General features: G+C 34.7%; 1 protein-coding gene across 1 annotated transcript in view; it reads left to right on the top strand.

The window, feature by feature from the left end:
- LOC149486948 (forkhead box protein N3-like) overlaps positions 1 to 17,064 on the top strand; it is a 37,889-nt gene extending 20,825 nt beyond the window's left edge. The window contains exons 3-8 of the mRNA XM_089697047.1: positions 7,535 to 7,635; positions 8,185 to 8,252; positions 8,636 to 8,914; positions 9,424 to 9,498; positions 10,822 to 11,004; positions 11,698 to 17,064. Coding sequence (XP_089553173.1) covers positions 7,535 to 7,635; positions 8,185 to 8,252; positions 8,636 to 8,914; positions 9,424 to 9,498; positions 10,822 to 11,004; positions 11,698 to 11,838 — 847 coding nt within the window. The 3' untranslated portion in view covers positions 11,839 to 17,064. The remainder of the gene's footprint in view (positions 1 to 7,534; positions 7,636 to 8,184; positions 8,253 to 8,635; positions 8,915 to 9,423; positions 9,499 to 10,821; positions 11,005 to 11,697) is intronic.
- The last annotated feature ends 1,448 nt before the right edge of the window (positions 17,065 to 18,512 follow it).

Below are 18,512 nucleotides of genomic sequence, written 5' to 3'. Positions count from 1 at the left end.
TTAATTAGAACGTTATAAATTCATTAAATTTCCCATTTTTTGCCTCACAAAATCGATTGATAAATACTGCTAAAAGTTATTTTTTCCATTAATTTATTCGAGTTGGTTGAAGACCAATGAGTATTAATCCTTTAAAAAATTTTTTTTTGAATTTTGATAATTCTTTAAATATTAAAAAAATATTTAAAATAATAAGGAAAAATCCTAGCGAATTTCTTTAGTCGCGCTCCTTGGGCCGGAGCGTTATGACGTGTGCTCTACGCTCGATTTTCCTTCATACCGAAGTGAAAGTTGCTCTACTTCATTAAATTTAATATTTTTGTTAATTGATTATTTTTATCTTAGTTTTGTGCAAATATTCGTATTTTTAAACATTTGATTTCGATATGGAAAATAAACGAAAAAAATACGCGTGTAACTACTAGAAAAAAAATTATCTTCGAACATAAAGTTAATGAAACCAAATAGATTGCAAAGGTGATTGGCAACAATTTCTTTATTTTACGGGGTGTCAGTAAAGGGATGTATATTTCTTTAAAACTAAAGTAAGCTCATAAATTTTCTTATAATATAATTTTTTTGAAGTTCCAAAAATGTTTATTTTTCGTTTGAGAAATACGAAATATAATATAAACTTGTATTGAGAACTTGAACTTCCCAAGTTCATCCGGGGAAATCCCCATACGGGGAAAATGATTTGTTTACTCCAAAATTGATCCGAGGTGTTTTAATTTTTTCTTCTAGTCATTTTCAACGTAGCGGCATGTTGTTTGATTATTAATTTTGTAACTTAAATATGTTGGTTTTATATTCTGATCTTACAGACGCGCTGACAAATTTTGTCCACCATTTCTAGTTTAGTCTACCAACTCTAAGTACCAATATTAAAACGAATGGATTATCATCACATCATCAAAATTCAGTGGGGTTGAGAACTAAACAAACAGAAGTAACAGAGACGCGAAGAATAAAAAAAGAGGACGAAAACGATAATTCGTTGATGCTTTCCCTTTTCGACGTATTGTTAGGGTACATCACCAATCTGCAAAAAAAAAACTGATGATTCCCAATTGCTGATTAAAAATGAAAAACAAATAATCGACAACAGTGGTGAAAATTTGCTGATCACAATGAAACATCCTTCAGTGGTAGCAGATTTACTCATTTAAAATGTATCGGTGAACAGCGTAAAGGAGAGGAGGACAGGAAAACATTATGAATGTGGATGGTGGATTGTATACAGGGTGTAATCGATAAGTATGTGCAGGCGATTATGACGTTATTATTGCAGGTATCAAAAAACTTAAAACTGATATCGAAATTACTTTACCTAATGAGCAAAATGACAATAATAACTTTTTAAAAGTATAACGAGAAATATCTAAAAAATTTACTTTATACACTTGGGAGTGTATAAAGTAAATTTTTTTATCAAAAAGGGAAAATGGGACTAGTAGAAGTTAAATGTCTAATTCCGGCAAAAGACATGAATGCGGAAGATGCGGTTAAAAAAAATTTAATATTTGAAATACAATGCAAAAAATAACACTTTTGTCATAGATAAGAATCATGACTATTTTTTCCAAATTCAGGGACAACTAAACGTTGCAGAAGCAGAAGTCTGCTTATTTGCTGTTTGGACTGGAGTGAATCATTCGTTAAAAATAGAATATATAAAAAAAGTATGTAACGTTTAGGCAAAATAAAATGATGGACCATTATCAAGATTTTACATAAATTGCCTACTGTCAGAATTGATTGATTCGAGACTTCAGCATTCGATGCCCATCAAGGACCCATCCTATATCATTCAAGCGATTGAAAAAAAAGAGATAAATCCAGTGCAACCGATAAAGCATCAGAATGCTAGCAAAATATTTATTAGGTTTATCAATATAAATCTATATATTATACATAATATAATAAATCTGTAGAAGACGCGAAGACTGACATCCGCGCGGACGGAGTCGCGGGCGGAAGCTAGTCAGAAATAAATATCTTTTGTTTTCATTTGCGTATTTTTCTATTTTATAATTTTTTAACACAAACATTACATTTTTTTTATTAAATACAAAATTTGTTTATCCGTTTTATTAGTTAAACTGAACAACTTTCACTAAGAAACTTAGGTCGAAAAAAATGTATAGAGTTATGCATTTTGTATGGAAAGCTTATTTTTTTTTTATATTTCGTCCAAATTTCTTTGTAAAAGTTGATCAGTTATATAAACATGAAGTTGAAGATATCAATAGAAAGTATTCGCAAATTTTGTGTACTGATAAAAAAAAATCACCCGGTGTAATTTTCACGAAAATTGTTTCAAATTGTCATTTTTGGTACTTATTACGAATATTAAATTATACGAATGATTTAATTTTTAAAAATTAAGTGGAGCAACTTTCCCTTAGTACATTTGTATTATTTACATCATAGACTAATACACTCAAGAAGACTTACAATCGCCATAGTAAAAAACGTAACTCGTTTCTCAGTTCCCAATTTTGTCGATAGATGTCACTCACAGTAGCATTTGGCATTTTTATAAGCTTTTTTATACGTTTAAGAACTAGATGTCGCCTTAGAGCATTAAGTCGGTTTAATGAAGCTAAGAGATGTCGCTACAAAAAAAATCAATGTGCCAAATAGTATCTTGACGTAAAATATAATACGCAAAAAACGTAAAATATAATACGTAAAATATAATACGCAAAAAAATATTTTTATTTAAATGTTATTTTTTGCTCTGAATCGCGCAAGCGAAATGTTTTCGTTACAGAGCATATATACAACTTTCCGCCATTAATAATCGGGGCCTTTACGGCCGGCCGGTCGAGTAGACTAGTCTCTCCCTTTTTCGATTGAGGAAATCCACCTCCCTACCTCCACATCATTTTGTTTTAGTTTTAAAGATTTAATAAGCGTAAAATAATACTTTCTTCATTTTTGTATTTTGAGTAAACGTAACACTAATAACGGTTAGTTTGACCAGAGGCGACTCGTGACAAAATTGTATGGGTGTTTAATTAAGTATTGAACTAAAGTCTAAAACAAAGAAAATACAGTAGCGTAGTAAATTCATTACAAAAAAAAAGCACCACAATAAGGGTGCTATTACAGATTTTTAACAAAAAACGCTATTTTACGGTACAATTTTAACTCAAAGCATGAGAACAAAGTAATATCTTAAATCTTTATATATAAAAATGAATCGCAAAATGTGTTGGTAAGCGCATAACTCGAGAACGGCTGAACCGATTTCGATAATTCTTTTTTTATTATATTCCTTGAAGTACGAGGATGGTTTTTATGTAGAGAAAACGTAAATATGTACCACGGGCGAAGCCGGGGCGGACCGCTAGTTACAAATAATTGGAATATTTCGATTTGCAACAAATAATGTTAACGATATTTTTTATCAGTTAAATAGTTTAAGAGATATATCGTAAATACCATTTCAACCGCTATTTTCAAGATGGCGGCCGTGGGACAAGGGTGGCGACCCCACAAACTTGGTTTTAGCTTCACACTGACCCCCCCTACACATCAAAAAAACAAAATTGCGTCCTCTAAAAAATGCAAGGTTAGGGCTAAAAAATGTAACATTTCAATGGATCACTAATAAAAGTAACAAAATGAATTTTTAAAGTTATCTTCTGGAATCAATTTCAATAAAAATATAAAAAAATAATACTATCAAGTATGAAGATGATCTATAAAATGGATTGCGCTATGTTTACGTGATCTTTTGTTTCGCGAAGGACTGAAAATTTCTCTTAACCTCTTATTGGATTCCGTATTTAGGCATTTGATATTCGTATTGGAGTTTAGGTATACGATAAATTTAATTTAAAATTAAAGATATATTAATTGTTAAATGAATGAGCACAACTTTATTATAATTATTTATGGGAGTTCACTGCACCAGCGCTCCTTAGGATGGACCGCCTATTTTTGTCACTTCGTTCATCGCTGTTCGAGAGTGACTTCGTGACCACCATGGACTTAGATCATTAAGTAATCGATAACACTCGCAGGTGTTTCCCCTTTTGTCGAGGTATAAGATTATTCGAATCGAAAAATCTTATGCTTTCATAAAAACTACTTGCGTAATCGATTACAAACACTCTGCGTTTTCCTAGGCTAAAACATCGAAAGGACGTCTGCGAGTGCTCCGCTAAAAATGCCGTTTTGCACTGTCAAGCCTTGCAGAAGCAATTCAAACATGTCGAATATTAAAAAAGATGGAATAACCTTTCATTTGTGTATATTTTTTTAACGTACATTTCTAATTAAATGCAATTTCTAACAATCGTCGATGTATCGTTTAGCGATATGATCAAGACAAATAATCGAGTCGTTTACTCGATCATTGATGCGGCCCCACGAGACTATCATGGAAAGAAAATATACAAATTTAATCTTTATGAACTAAGAGATAAAGTTGAATTTAAAACCCGATAATGAACCGCATTCCTTACGAGTCTATCTTTTAGCCCCTTGACCACCGAGCGGCCCGATCGGACCACGGCCCACGGGCCACGACACAATAGATTTTCTATTGTGTCTGTGATTCCGGGGGCTGAGGCATTAAAGAAATACAAATTTAATCTTTATGATCTAAGTTATAAAGTTGAATTTAGAACGCGATATTGAACCGCACTCCCCACGAGACAACTTGGAATGAAATACAAATTTAATCTTTATGAACTTAGGGATAGAGTTGAATTTAAAAACTCGTCGCTTAAAAGGTCATAAATTTTTACGACTTTCGTGACACAAATTATTTTTGTGAATGTGTGATTGTGTTTCAATAGTGTGAGTTACCTTCCCCGCACCAAAATCAGCAGAAAGTTTAGTTAGAACATTTGCCAGCGTACTCCATCCATTACTTAATGATCTAAGACCATGGACCACGTTGCTATGAACTGTTTTTGTCAAAGAATTACTCGAACAATTAGAGCATAAATTTCTACGTAAGATGTATAGGTGCCCGTAGCTGTATTGATGAGTCTCGTACTAAAAAACCGATAGATGCTGGTTCAAATCATTGCCGTACATCTTTTTTTTTTTCCTTTCCCGTATTTTATGGTCATATAAATAATACTGTTTACAAGGGAATAATTAAGAAGAAAAAAGATATAGACATTTTTTTTTAACAGAAAATAAAGAATTTAAATAATATATATTACTAGCGGTCCGCCCCGGCTTCGCCCGTGGTACATATTTACGTTTTCTCTACATAAAAACCATCCTCGTACTTCAAGGAATATAATAAAAAAAGAATTATCGAAATCGGTTCAGCCGTTCTCGAGTTATGCGCTTACCAACACATTTTGCGATTCATTTTTATATATAAGACTAGCAGTCCGCCCCGGCTTCGCCCGTGGTACATATTCACGTTTTCTCGACATAAGAACCATCCTCGAACTTCAAGGAATATTATAAAAAAAGAATTAACGAAATCGGTTAATCCGTTCTCAAGTTATGCGCTTACCAACACATTTTGGGATTCATTTTTATATTATAAAGATATACACTACTCTGATCACTATGTCGAATGTTTGTAGTGGGTGTCGAAATCTTATTAAAGGTACTCTCTTCCTTAAGATGCTCCACAATCCTATATAAGTTACTCTATGATGCTCCACCACCGCGTTGCTATGAACTGTATTTATCAAAGAAATACTCGAACAATTAGAGCATAAAGGAGAATGACCACGGGTGGTATCGGTAAAATTTTAGTTGTGCCACGTATTCGTGATATTGTTAATTCCTATTTGTATTTATAATGATCATATGTATCAATATTAAGTCTTAATTATACCGGATAAATTGAAATAATAGTAAAAGTTATTCTTTTGAAACATGTATGACCACGTATGGAATCGGTAAAATACTAGTTGTGTCACGTGTTCGTGATATTGTTAATTCCTATTTGTATTTATAATGATCATATTTATCACTATTAAGTCGTAATTATACCGAATAAATAGAAATAAAAGTAAAAGTTTCTGTTTTGACACATTATATCTATCTCTCTTGCAAGCGTCCTGCGTCATATGTCATAGTTGAATGAATGTGTTCGACGCATTGTTCGACGTTATTTATTTTGAATTATAATGTTTATTACGATTTACTTTTCACATTTGTCTTGTAAATTAAAATATTACCTATGTAATAAATGTAAAACTTAACGTTCATCGTTAGTATAAACTCGATAAAGTATTTTTTTGAAGCGTTGAATAAAACTATTGTTTTATTTTTATTGTCGTGAACTGCGGCTTATTTACATAAAAACTTTAATCGTTTCTAAAAGTACTAACATCAAGCTTTAAATTGAGCTATATTTCATCTTGACACAATAAGTTTGATTGCGATACCAAGTGCCATAGTCACTTGGGCAATCTCCTTTCAATGTAAGACGTATAAGTGCCGGTAGCTGTGTTGACTGAGTCTCGTACTTTAAAATCGATAGATGCTGGTTCAAATCATCGCTGTTCATCCACATTTTTTTTTCTTTTCCCGTATTTTAAGGGTCATATAAATAATACTGTTTACAAGAGAATACTTAAGAAGAAAAAAGAAAAGACATTTTTTTTAACAGAAAATAAAGAATATATATAATATACACTACTCTGATCACTATGTTGAATGTTTGTAGTGGGTGTCGAAATCTTATTAAAGGTACTCACTTCCTTAAGATGCTCCACCACCGCGTTGCTATGAACTGTATTTATCAAAGAAATACTCGAACAATTAGAGCATATTTTTCAATGTAAGACGTATAAGTGCCTGTAGCTGTGTTGACTGAGTCTCGTACTTTAAAATCGATAGATGCTGGTTCAAATCATCGCTGTACATCCACATTTTTTTTTCTTTTCCCGTATTTTATGGTCATATAAATAATACTGTTTACAAGGGAATACTTAAGAAGAAAAAAGATATAGACATTTTTTTAACAGAAAATAAAGAATATATATAATATAATTAATAATTATATTATATACACTACTCTGATCACTATGTCGAATGTTTGTAGTGGGTGTCGAAATCGTAATAGAGGTACTCACTTCCTTAGATGCTCCCTAAAAATTAAAATAATAATTCAAAAACACCGGAGTTTTTAAAACAACGCCCTCTAGATGTAATAATTGAAAATCGATAGTTTGCTGTTTCCTTAGTTCTAAAATTGGTCACTAGGTGGCGCTTTTAAAACTGCAAATTAAATAATAAGCTCAAATGAGAGCGCCATCTAGCAATAAGCTGAAATTACGGGGTACGATCTCTAGTATGACAATCATCAGTCCTCTTTAGATTCTATTAGTCCATGATTTACATATAGGATGATAGGATGCATTTGTTTGCACTACTAGACCAAGCCCTTAACACCGAAAGAATTATTCAAATCGGACCAGTAGTTCTTGAGATTAGCGCGTTCAAACAAACAAATTCTTCAGCTTTATAATATTACTATAGATAGTATAGACTATAGATATCACTTTAACACTAAATAATTATGTAATTAATTGAACAGAAGAGTGGCCTGCGCCGGTAATGCCGGCAACCTCCCGCCCGCGGACCATGACGACGACCTCACAAGCCTCAGCTGGTTACAGGACAGAAATCTATTAAGAGGTAATTGAATGTTGTTTGTTTCTCTAGGTTTTAAGCGTTTTTAGTTCGGTAGAGACATTGGCGAATTCTATTGCTATTAGGATGTTGAAGATAACTGTAATTTCACAGCAGAAATCTTTTAAAGTAATGAGGTTTGAATTTTGATATTATGAAAAAAAATTACATGCAGACGAATATAGAACTTCCTCCTTTTGTTTTTGGAAGTCGGTTAAAAATAAGAAACACTTTTGTATTTATTGTACATATTTATTTTTGTTGCGATGTTAGATCTTGTGTGTATTTCTTACTTATTTTAAAATACTAATAATATTTGTCTGTAAATGGAGGAATTTTATATCACGCAGATGCCGACTCATACACGAGAAAATAGATGGCAACTTACTTGATTGATCTTTAAATATATCTGACGTAACTATGTATCTATAAAAATCACATTGACCGCGATTTATCTTAAGCTTAAAATTCCATAAAATATGTAAAGGAAACCTTGTATGTATGAACATATTTTTATCTCACTAGATATTTCATATCAGATTTTTTTCATTTCAGGTATCAATCTAACAACAAAAAGTGACATGGAAGACACAAAAATAATAAGGAACGAAGTTATTATCAAGGTAAATAAGAGTTGAATTGCTTACTTTAATTAAATTTATGAGTGTACCAGGTGGAGACAGGGTTGCGTTAATGGGTTAGGGTAATTGTTTTAGCCAGTATTAAATAAAATGGCCAGTCTTATTACGTCGAAATTTATCTGCTTTACTCGAAATCTTTTAGAACAGAGCCAGTATGATCATTTTCGATAATCTTTTGTTTAATAATGTAACAATCTATCACAATTATTTTTGATACATACATGATCTTTTGTCTTCACTTAAAAATGAACATAAAAAGAAGCTGATATTTTTTTTTAATAGCCATTTTATTTTATTATTCATTAACTTTTCACATTTTTATAGTGCGAAGACGATTAACCATCGTATCCGTCTATCTCTTACAGACAGAATCAAAAACCCCCCCTCCCCTAGCCCGCGTACCTTCCCCCCCTCGCACGCCGTGCAAGGCTCCCCCCTCCCCTCCCGCGCACACGCACACCAAACCCCCCTACTCCTTCTCGTGCCTCATTTTCATGGCGATAGAAGCTGCTCCGGCCAGAGCCTTACCGGTTAAGGAAATATATGCTTGGATTATTCGACACTTTCCATACTTTAAACACGCGCCGCAAGGCTGGAAGAATAGCGTGCGGCATAACCTGTCGTTGAATAAGTGCTTTCATAAGGTATGTTGGATTAAAATAAACTAATATTTTGGGTAGACTTAGTTTGAAAGCGATTTAGAATTGTTATAATAGAATTAAATTAATCTGGAAAGTAATTTCTGCAGAGTATGTCGAGCAAAAAACTGTATGAAACATGTAAATTTTATGCAATTAATAAGTCGAACAAATATGTATTTCTTATCTCTTATAGTGTTAAATTGACCATAAAAGTGTTCGACTTTTAACAGTACTTCCCTTATGACAAGAGAGATATGGTTTCGGTTTGTATATAGGGGCACAAGCTTTCACTAAACTGTTGTCACTGTTTGTGACCAAAGTCATGCTGATAATGCTTTTAGATATACATTAAATGTATCTTTTGTCACAAACGGAGACAAACGGAGATTAAAAATATATTAAACTCGCTTTGGAATGTATATATATAACCCTATTGTATTAAAAAACCTGCTTGAAAATTTTAAAATTTATTCCTGTATGCATTTAATAAATTTTATACTATTATTTTTTAGGTTGCAGCCGCGCCCGGTGTTGGCAAAGGTTCACTGTGGACTGTAGACCCACAGCATCGTTCCACACTGTTACAGGTCTGTATTATGTCATAAGAAAGTTATACAAATAATTTAAATGTCCAATATTCAATTTCCTTACCGAATTTCTTTGTAGCCAAGTTTTATCATTACCAGACATTTTATTACTTGTTGCCATTGAAAATTTTATTTTTTGTTGTTTCATGACTCCTACCAACCTACCTTCTTTATCGTAGTTAAAAAAAATTTAATAATCCCTTTTTTGCCCCACCCAAACATGAATGAAAGTGATGTATTCTTATTTTTGTACCTATGTCACAAATGACGCGCGATGACTTTCTTGTCGAGCCCCGAACGATAATGACAGAAATATTGTATAGGAAAATACTAACAGATATAATAATTGCTTTGCACAACGCGATAGTGTTACTTGGTAATGGTCAGTTTCTATTTTGTCAATTTTCTTTTGAAAAAGCGTGCCTTCACTTCAAATGATTCTCTTCAATAAATTTAACACCTAGTTTTCAGGATGTGTCCCTGGAATTGTCCAATGAACTGGAGCTTCTAGGCCTAAAGCTCTCCTCTAACCTCAACTTCAAAACCTTCATTGAGTCCAAGGTGCAAGTTGCCGCCAAGAAGCTGGGAATTCTCTCCAAAGTGGCGCAATTCTTCACACCGGAACAGCTCCTAAACCTTTATAAAGCTCAAGTTCGGTCGGGTGTGGAGTATTGTTCTCACCTTTGGGCTGGTGCAGCAAAATACCAACTTAGCGCCTTGGACTCGATTGAAAAACGAGCGATAAGGCTTATCGGGAATGAGGCCCTCACGACCTCGAAATTGCACAGCTTAGAACATCGTCGAAAAGTGGCTAGTTTGGCAGTCTTCTACAGGATCTATCATGGTGAATGTGCTGAAGAACTGCACAACCTGATACCTGCTTCTCCTTTTCACCACCGGTCGAGTCGACGCGGTGCTGGTCTCCACCCCTATGTCATCGACATTCCACCTATACGCACTAAGCGTTACGCTTCTTCCTTTCTCGTGCGTACCAGTAGGGAATGGAACAATCTTCCGGCCTGCGTGTTTCCTGATAATTACAATCTGGACTTATTCAAAAGAAAAGTGAATAGGCATCTATTAGGTCAGCATGCTCCATCCTAGACCATGCTTATCGCTTTCCATCAGGCGAAGCGATGGTCAAATGCTTGCCTAATCTCTAATAAAAAAAAAAAAAAAAAAAAAAAAATGAGATTTAATATATACTAAATTATCATGTCGCGTTATTTGTGTGCATATCGGGTAAGTTTAAGAATTGAGCGACAGAGTAAGATAGAACAAAATTCGCCGGGACAGCTAGTCTTTATATTTTTTAATTTGCAGGCGTTCGGCCGGCAGCCGGTGCCGCCGGTGGAGGCTGAGAGCGAGCACAAGAACACGCCCGACCCCGCGCTGTTCCCGCACCTCGCGCGGCGCCTGGCCGAGCGGCCCGAGCCCGGCGCGGACGAGTACCTGGCCGCCGCCACCGTGCTCGCCATGAAGTACGGGCCGCGCGTCATGGACCAGGTGCGTGTGTGTAGTGTGGCACAGGACCGGCCCGAGCCCGGCGCGGACGAGTACCTGGCCGCCGCCACCGTGCTCGCCATGAAGTACGGGCCGCGCGTCATGGACCAGGTGCGTGTGTGTAGTGTGGCACAGGACCGGCCCGAGCCCGGCGCGGACGAGTACCTGGCCGCCGCCACCGTGCTCGCCATGAAGTACGGGCCGCGCGTCATGGACCAGGTGCGTGTGTGTAGTGTGGCACAGGACCGGCCCGAGCCCGGCGCGGACGAGTACCTGGCCGCCGCCACCGTGCTCGCCATGAAGTACGGGCCGCGCGTCATGGACCAGGTGCGTGTGTGTAGTGTGGCACAGGACCGGCCCGAGCCCGGCGCGGACGAGTACCTGGCCGCCGCCACCGTGCTCGCCATGAAGTACGGGCCGCGCGTCATGGACCAGGTGCGTGTGTGTAGTGTGGCACAGGACCGGCCCGAGCCCGGCGCGGACGAGTAATGGGCTATTTTAAAACCGGACCAGTAGTTCCTAAGATTAGCGCGTTCAAACAAACAAACTCTTCAGCTTCATAATAGTAGTATAGATTTGAATGTGGTAAAACCAAAAAATATCAAATTCAATAATTTTATTTGTTAATGTATTTTCCCAAAAATAACATTTGACTGAGGCATGTATATAATATAATCTGTTGTGTTCGTTTCGCAGCTGCCGCCCGAGGCGCACCTGGTGATCTCCCGCTGCGCGCGCGACGAGCACTCGTACAGCGGCGGCGGCGAGGAGCGGCGCACGGCCGAGGCGCTGCTCAACCTGGCCGGTGTGGCCTGTCCGCCCCCAGCGCTCAGCTAGCGGTAACCTGATAGGTAGACACCTGCATCACTGCTCATGAACATCTGCATTGCTGCCTCTATATCTGTTTCTAGTACATGTGACTGGCACCTAGTTGCCCCCGGACGCATAGATACACCTGCATTACTGCCCCTGGACATCTAGATTGAAACGACCTACATTGCGTGACCGGTATCTAATTGCCCATCGGTGTCGGACAGCTAGCTAGACACACTTGCGTAACTAGCCCCAGTTATCGAGTGACCGGTATCTATCTGAACATCGCTGCCGAACAGCTAGATAGAAGACTTGTATTGCTGCCCCTGGACATCTAGATAGAAACGGTACTTAGCGACCCCTACCTGCATCGCGTGACTGGTACCTAGCTGTCCGTATCACTACAACTGGCATCGCTATCTCGATATATAGCGATCCGGGCATCAAACTGCTCACCGCTAATCACACGGCATTTAGCTGCTAGTCATCTGGCATCTAACTACACAACGCTACTTAGCGTTGCTAGTCGGTTAACGCTCCGAACACCGCCATATTCGACGACGCGGTTGGCGCAGTGGTAAAGTAATTGTCTACTGAGCCGACGGTCCCGGGTTCGATCCCCGATCAGGGCAAATATTGGTGTGATGAACTCAATTATTTGTTCTTGGGTCTGGGTGTTTATCTATATATGTATTTATAAAATACTATATTTATCGTCGCCTAGTACCCACAATACAAGCCTTAATTGAGCTTACTGTGGGACTAGGTCGATTTGTGTAATAATGTCCTATAATATTTATTTATTTATTTATATCTTGCTGCCAGCTAGATTAGTGCCAAGATGCAGTACGACGTCTGCTTTAAGTTCTCGTTGGCTAATAATAATCCACCAGAGGTTAACTACATAAAATGACACACAACATTTTGCCCATTGCTCAGTAGTCGGCATTTAAATACGGGTCATTGCGATGCAAATATCAGCAGTGTAGGGTTAAAAAGGGTCTAGGTTTAATAAGGGTTACGCGTCTTAACTGTTAATATAGGTGTCGAAGAAATATGGTAATACAGTGCAGAAGGCCTTGAGTAAAGTGTAGGTGTTGAAAGTTATCTCATGATAGTGCAAGGTGTAAAGTGGAAGTCGTATGGTAAAGTGCAGGGGTGTCGCACCTTGAATTAAATGGGTATTGATAGTTAAATTAACAGAGCAGGGGTAGTGAACATTAAGGAAGTAAGTGCACCAGTGCAAATAGATGTTATCTGAATAGTGCAGGGGTCGTCAACCGTTTGTATGAGAATGGATTGTGAAAAGTTTCCGATAGTATAGTGGTGGTGAACCTTATGATAGGTAGGTAGGAGATTTACGCTAGTAATACAGGGGTGTTAAACCTATTGAAATGACAGATAGTATTGTGGTGGTATAACTTTTTTGAAAAATTCATAATTTAGTTAAATTTATAGAAGTCATTCGCAATGAATTCTTGTAAGCCAGTTATTCTTTTTTCTTTACACATTTGTTTGTTATCCAGGTGAAGTAAACTAGGAAATAATGATTTCTGTAAATAGTGTTTATTTAAAGGCTTTTTCTATAAACCTTCTGGGTCGAATATATTAAATCGTTTTCCAAATACATCAGTACGGAAATTTAGGTACAAATGTAGATGAACAATGCAGGGGTTGTCAACCTCGCGACAAGTTTAGATTTTAATCCTGTAGTATATTTAATAAGACATTTATATCATTCAGCTTCTGTATGTTCGTATGTAAAAATATTTTTCTATAGATTTGCGGTTATCCCCTTTTTACTTTTAAATCTTACGGGAGTAAAAGGTTCACCACCTCTGTATTGATTTTGTCGATTATACTTAGTTTATTACTTAGTTAATTTATTGTCAGGGTGGCATTTGGATAAATACCTAAATTCAATATTTATTTTTATGATTGCATTGTACAGGTTAAAACAAATATATAAATCTTAAAATTTCTGATGATATTATAAGTTACCGACATCATTTCAAATGTAGACAATTTTTATAAAGAAATTTAACTTATGATTTAATAGACTAATAATCTGTAAGGTTTTGTTTACGGATATTTTAATATTAATTTCCTCACTTTAGCAATGTAATGCCATAATATTTTTATAACATACTCCCATTCACATCTACTTATAATTTTATTCCTTAAGTTTTACTTTCCTTGTTAACTGCTCAAACATATAAACATTCTAAATTAAGTTATTGTTAGGTCATGATTAAATTTATTACTTCCCAACTCGGGCTTAGCCTATTCACACAGTGATGTTACATTATTAAAATGTAACTAAAAAAATTATTAAAATATTGGACTAAAAGTCATGGATTTTTCTCCCATTCAATTCGATAAACGCCTTGTATATTCCAATAAATTTTGACGTGTGATTTGTCAAAACTATATCAATTTGACTATTTTCGTAATAACTGATAGCTTTAAATCTTTCTATCGTATAGAAATTTCATATGTTTGAGCGAGAAAGAATGCTGGCTAGTAGCAAACTTCCTGTCTCGCTCTATTATACGACGTTTACATGCGAAGAAAGAGACAGAGTTATGTTAATTCGGCATAATAGATGACGGGCCTTTAAACATGACATTCAAAATTATATCTTGGGTCAGTCTCAATAAACAAAGGTCCTTTAATATTTGGCTTCGAAATGGCCGCCTCTAGTAATAAACAAATAAAACGTTTACCATTCTCTAGTCCTGTTAAGACATTTTCATTTTCATTGATACAGACATATAATATATTAGTAGATAATAATTAATAAGAAAATATAACTATAATATAGGTATAAAATTCATATATTTTTATTATTTACTCAATTCTTTTCAGAGAAAAATGCATCACAGTTCTAGAAACACTTAATAATAATAGGTACTTCGATTTAATAGTAATTTTGCCATAAAGTATTATAATAGTTACTCAATTTCATATTTAACTTCAATAGTATATAATAGATAATAGAGACGATACAAATTATATATTTTATATAACAGTGACCGAAAGTAAACCTTATGATAATGTAGATTACGTTGCATTTAGTTTGACCGTTCTTAAATAGTTATAGAAATGGGAATTGGAAACTGTTATGTACTTTAATAGCTATATAACGCAATACCGGTATTTAAAGTTAATCTTTCTTGCCAGTAATAAAAGGAAAATTAATAGAATATGGGAAAACATGTCTGCCCTATCCCACTAGCGAGAGGTATGGGGATTAGATGTGTAGCTTCATCGATTCGTGCTGATAAGTGTACTTTAAGAAATGAAAACTATATTCTAAATAAGGGATGTAATTAATCGGAATCGATACGAAATAACAATAAAATTAGAAAAAATAATAACGCTTTTATTTTTTTTTCGCAATGTTTAAACGTTCTTTTATCATGATAAAAAGTGAATAGTCCTATCGATTCCGGTTTAGCTACACTCCCACACAAAACTGAGCAATCTAGTTATAAAGAGTACTGTGTGTGATCTGTGAATTATATTTAAACAGATGTATATAAAATATATTTCGTAGCTGTAAGCAAAGCGTTTTGTGTTCATAGCTATGTGATCTTTACTGTCATCGCTTTAAATATTCGTTTCATTTCTGTACCATCGATACGTCATTCAAAATGTTTCTCGGTCGTTCATCTGTTACAAATACATATATCTTTAAGGTATACGGAGATTGATATTTCGAGACGATAATTTGATCGGTCAATACTCTGATAAAAGCTACCAAGTGCCTGCTTTGTATCGCGTATTTCTTATTCTTCTAAATAATCAATTTCTTATGAATCGTTCGCTTTCGAATATAAATTTGTAAAAAATGTCTTCATAAAGAAAGGCAACGGAATTATAATAAAACGTTTGACACTATCATGACTAGCTCTTTTCAAAGTTTTTGGAATTTGTTCTTTGCATAATAACCGTATGAAGTGTAGTAGCTGTAGTGTGTGTCAAATATGTTAACAATTTTAAAGTAGGCGTAATTGAACATGTAATAAATACTAATTTCGCGTCTTCTATACGATGCTCTTGTATCTTTACAATAAAAGTAGTAGAAAGTATAAATAGACTGAGGCAACGACTGAATCGTAAAGCAATATTATTTATTAGTAGAAAATAAATTATGTTCATAACTCATGTGCATACATTTTATGTTTACTGATTTGCGATGGCTATATGATATTTTCATATCTAAATGAGATCACCTGTGCCAAATGAGAAATCCTATTGCAAGCAAATCCAAATAAATAGATACCAGTATATAACTATTTATATATTTAAACACATAGTTTTAGGCTATAAGTGATATAGATATAATTTAATGCTAAAATGAATTACATACATTTTTGCTGTATTTAGAAGCGTCTTCCATCTTACCCATAATTTTCTCGTAGAAGTAAATACGGTCGTGTCGAAAAGTCGACGCAACTAAAATATAATAATTTTAGATATAACTTTTATCGATATACGTTTTGCTGTGTGTCTCTTTACGGGTTTACGGAGTGGCTTTTGGACACGACTCGCCTATTAGCCTTTCTTTTGATGTTATAAACATAATGTAGAGGAAAAATTTTACAGCAATAATTAGTACATAATGTAGATTTTTGCTCGTAGGTTTATATTATGTGTGATACACTGCGGTTTATTTAATAAGTGCTATCTTAATTGTGTAACCTTAAACAATATTCGTATTGGCGACGTTTTAAACGGAGTTGCTGTAAAAATTGTTTATGCTTCCAAAATATCTCTGAAGAGTTATATCAATATGATATTAAAATTGTTACGCGGCTCATTTATCTAAATAATTTAACGATTAATTTATTTTTTATTTAGGTTAGTAAAATTGTTATTCTTATTTCCTATAGTGATCGGTTCGTAAAACGAAAACACTTTAAATAATGTAATTTGTTGATTTTTATTTGGAGTGATGGTTTTATGAATTTTACGGCGTCATTTTTTGCGTTTTGGCTGATAATTCTAACATATTGCAAGGAGTCAGTCACTGCGACTAAAGATGGCGCCACTTAGCTTAAGTTGGTATGTCCGAACTATAATTTAAGTATAATGTTGTTGTTGTTAATATTTTCGCCGGCTTGCAAATGACACACCAATTAATTAATATTTATTGCTATTGTTGAAAATTATTGCCAAAATTTTTATTTGTCAAAAATCTTTTTGTCTTTGTACATATCCATTAAATAAATTATGTACCGACGATATTTATCTTTTATTTTAATATCCTCACCCTGTTCCTCCCTTTAATTTAAGTACACAAACAAATGCCATGTGATCGCTGCAAATGCATAATCACTGGATCATTATGATCAAGGACTATAATATGGTCACTATGGATATTATAAAATATAATATAATTTGCAAGGAGGTTTTTTGTAAGTATATAATTTAGGAATAAAAATTGCAATTTTGTATGTAACGAATGAACTCGAAAACGACTTGACCTATATTTTGCTATTAGAAAGATAGATTATCACGTGAAGGTACATATTAATTATCAGAAAAAACAAGAATATCTAGAGATTACTACTCAAAGTAAATATACCTCAAGGATTGTTGATTTGTTAAAAATTAGATAAAAGCTTTCATCAACCTAAAAAGCAAAAAAAATATATATTGGCCAATATGTTCAACTATTGTAATCATAATACATACATACATACTTTTTTAACACTTGAAAGGCTTATATCAAAATCATACCACCATACCACAGATTACTTAATACTTAATAGTTGCAACGTAATAGGATAAATCGCTCCATACAAAAAAGGTTACCTGCTCATATAATCCACCAACATTTTTTTTTTCAAGATGACAGTTGCGTGTTAAAATTAACCGTAAAAAAATTCGACGCCCTAATAATAATTCGATCCTAATGCGACAGCGCAGTCTCTCAAGCAATAACCAAGCGTGACCGAGCGAAGGGATGCTGCTTACCTTAGGCTGCTTACATTTAAATATTTCAGTAGGTAAAAAAAAGTACGATTGTACAAACTGGAAATGTTCTCATACAATGTATGAGACTACCGGCGTGGTAATGTTATCCATGTTTTGTACACATCGGAGAGGTAGTGCTCTATTAATTCAACTATCTAAATAAATTATTTCGTTTTCAAGACAGTTTCAATCATAGAAATCTAAATAACAAGACACTATAGAAGTGCTATAATGTCATAATTAGTATGAAAACCACTGTTGCCAAATAGTAAAAAGCTACCTATAGCTAAACAGTACACACAAGTAAACTATGCCTTTTATTGGACAGCTTCATTTTAGTGAAAACTAACTTTAAAAAATAAATACAGCATTTTTATAGTACCCTAACTCCCGGTTCTACGGTTTATTTTCGAATAACATCCCCAGGTACATGAGATGTTTAGTTTCATTTTGCTCAGAAAAATACAAATTCGAAAAAATTCGGCTTTTCTTCGCCAACAAACTTTGAACCTAAACACATAGAAATAATGTTAAAAGTCTGTTTCAATGCCTGTAAAATTATGAATAAGTATGTATGCATGTTTTGTGAGTCTATTATACCACAAAAGTTCAGTTATAAAACGCAAATAGCTTTGTGATTATAATATGCGAAGGGTCAGATGGCAGGGGACTTTTTAACCAATTTTCAGCTTTATGGAAATTTGCGAATTTTG

This window comes from Colias philodice, chromosome 7, assembly GCF_061535455.1.
Source record: "Colias philodice isolate Cphi_HAF_F1 chromosome 7, ilColPhil1 Martin Lab GWU primary, whole genome shotgun sequence".
Lineage (NCBI taxonomy): Eukaryota > Metazoa > Arthropoda > Insecta > Lepidoptera > Pieridae > Colias > Colias philodice.
Note: the sequence above shows the minus strand (reverse complement) of the source record. Positions and strands in the feature narration are given on the sequence as shown.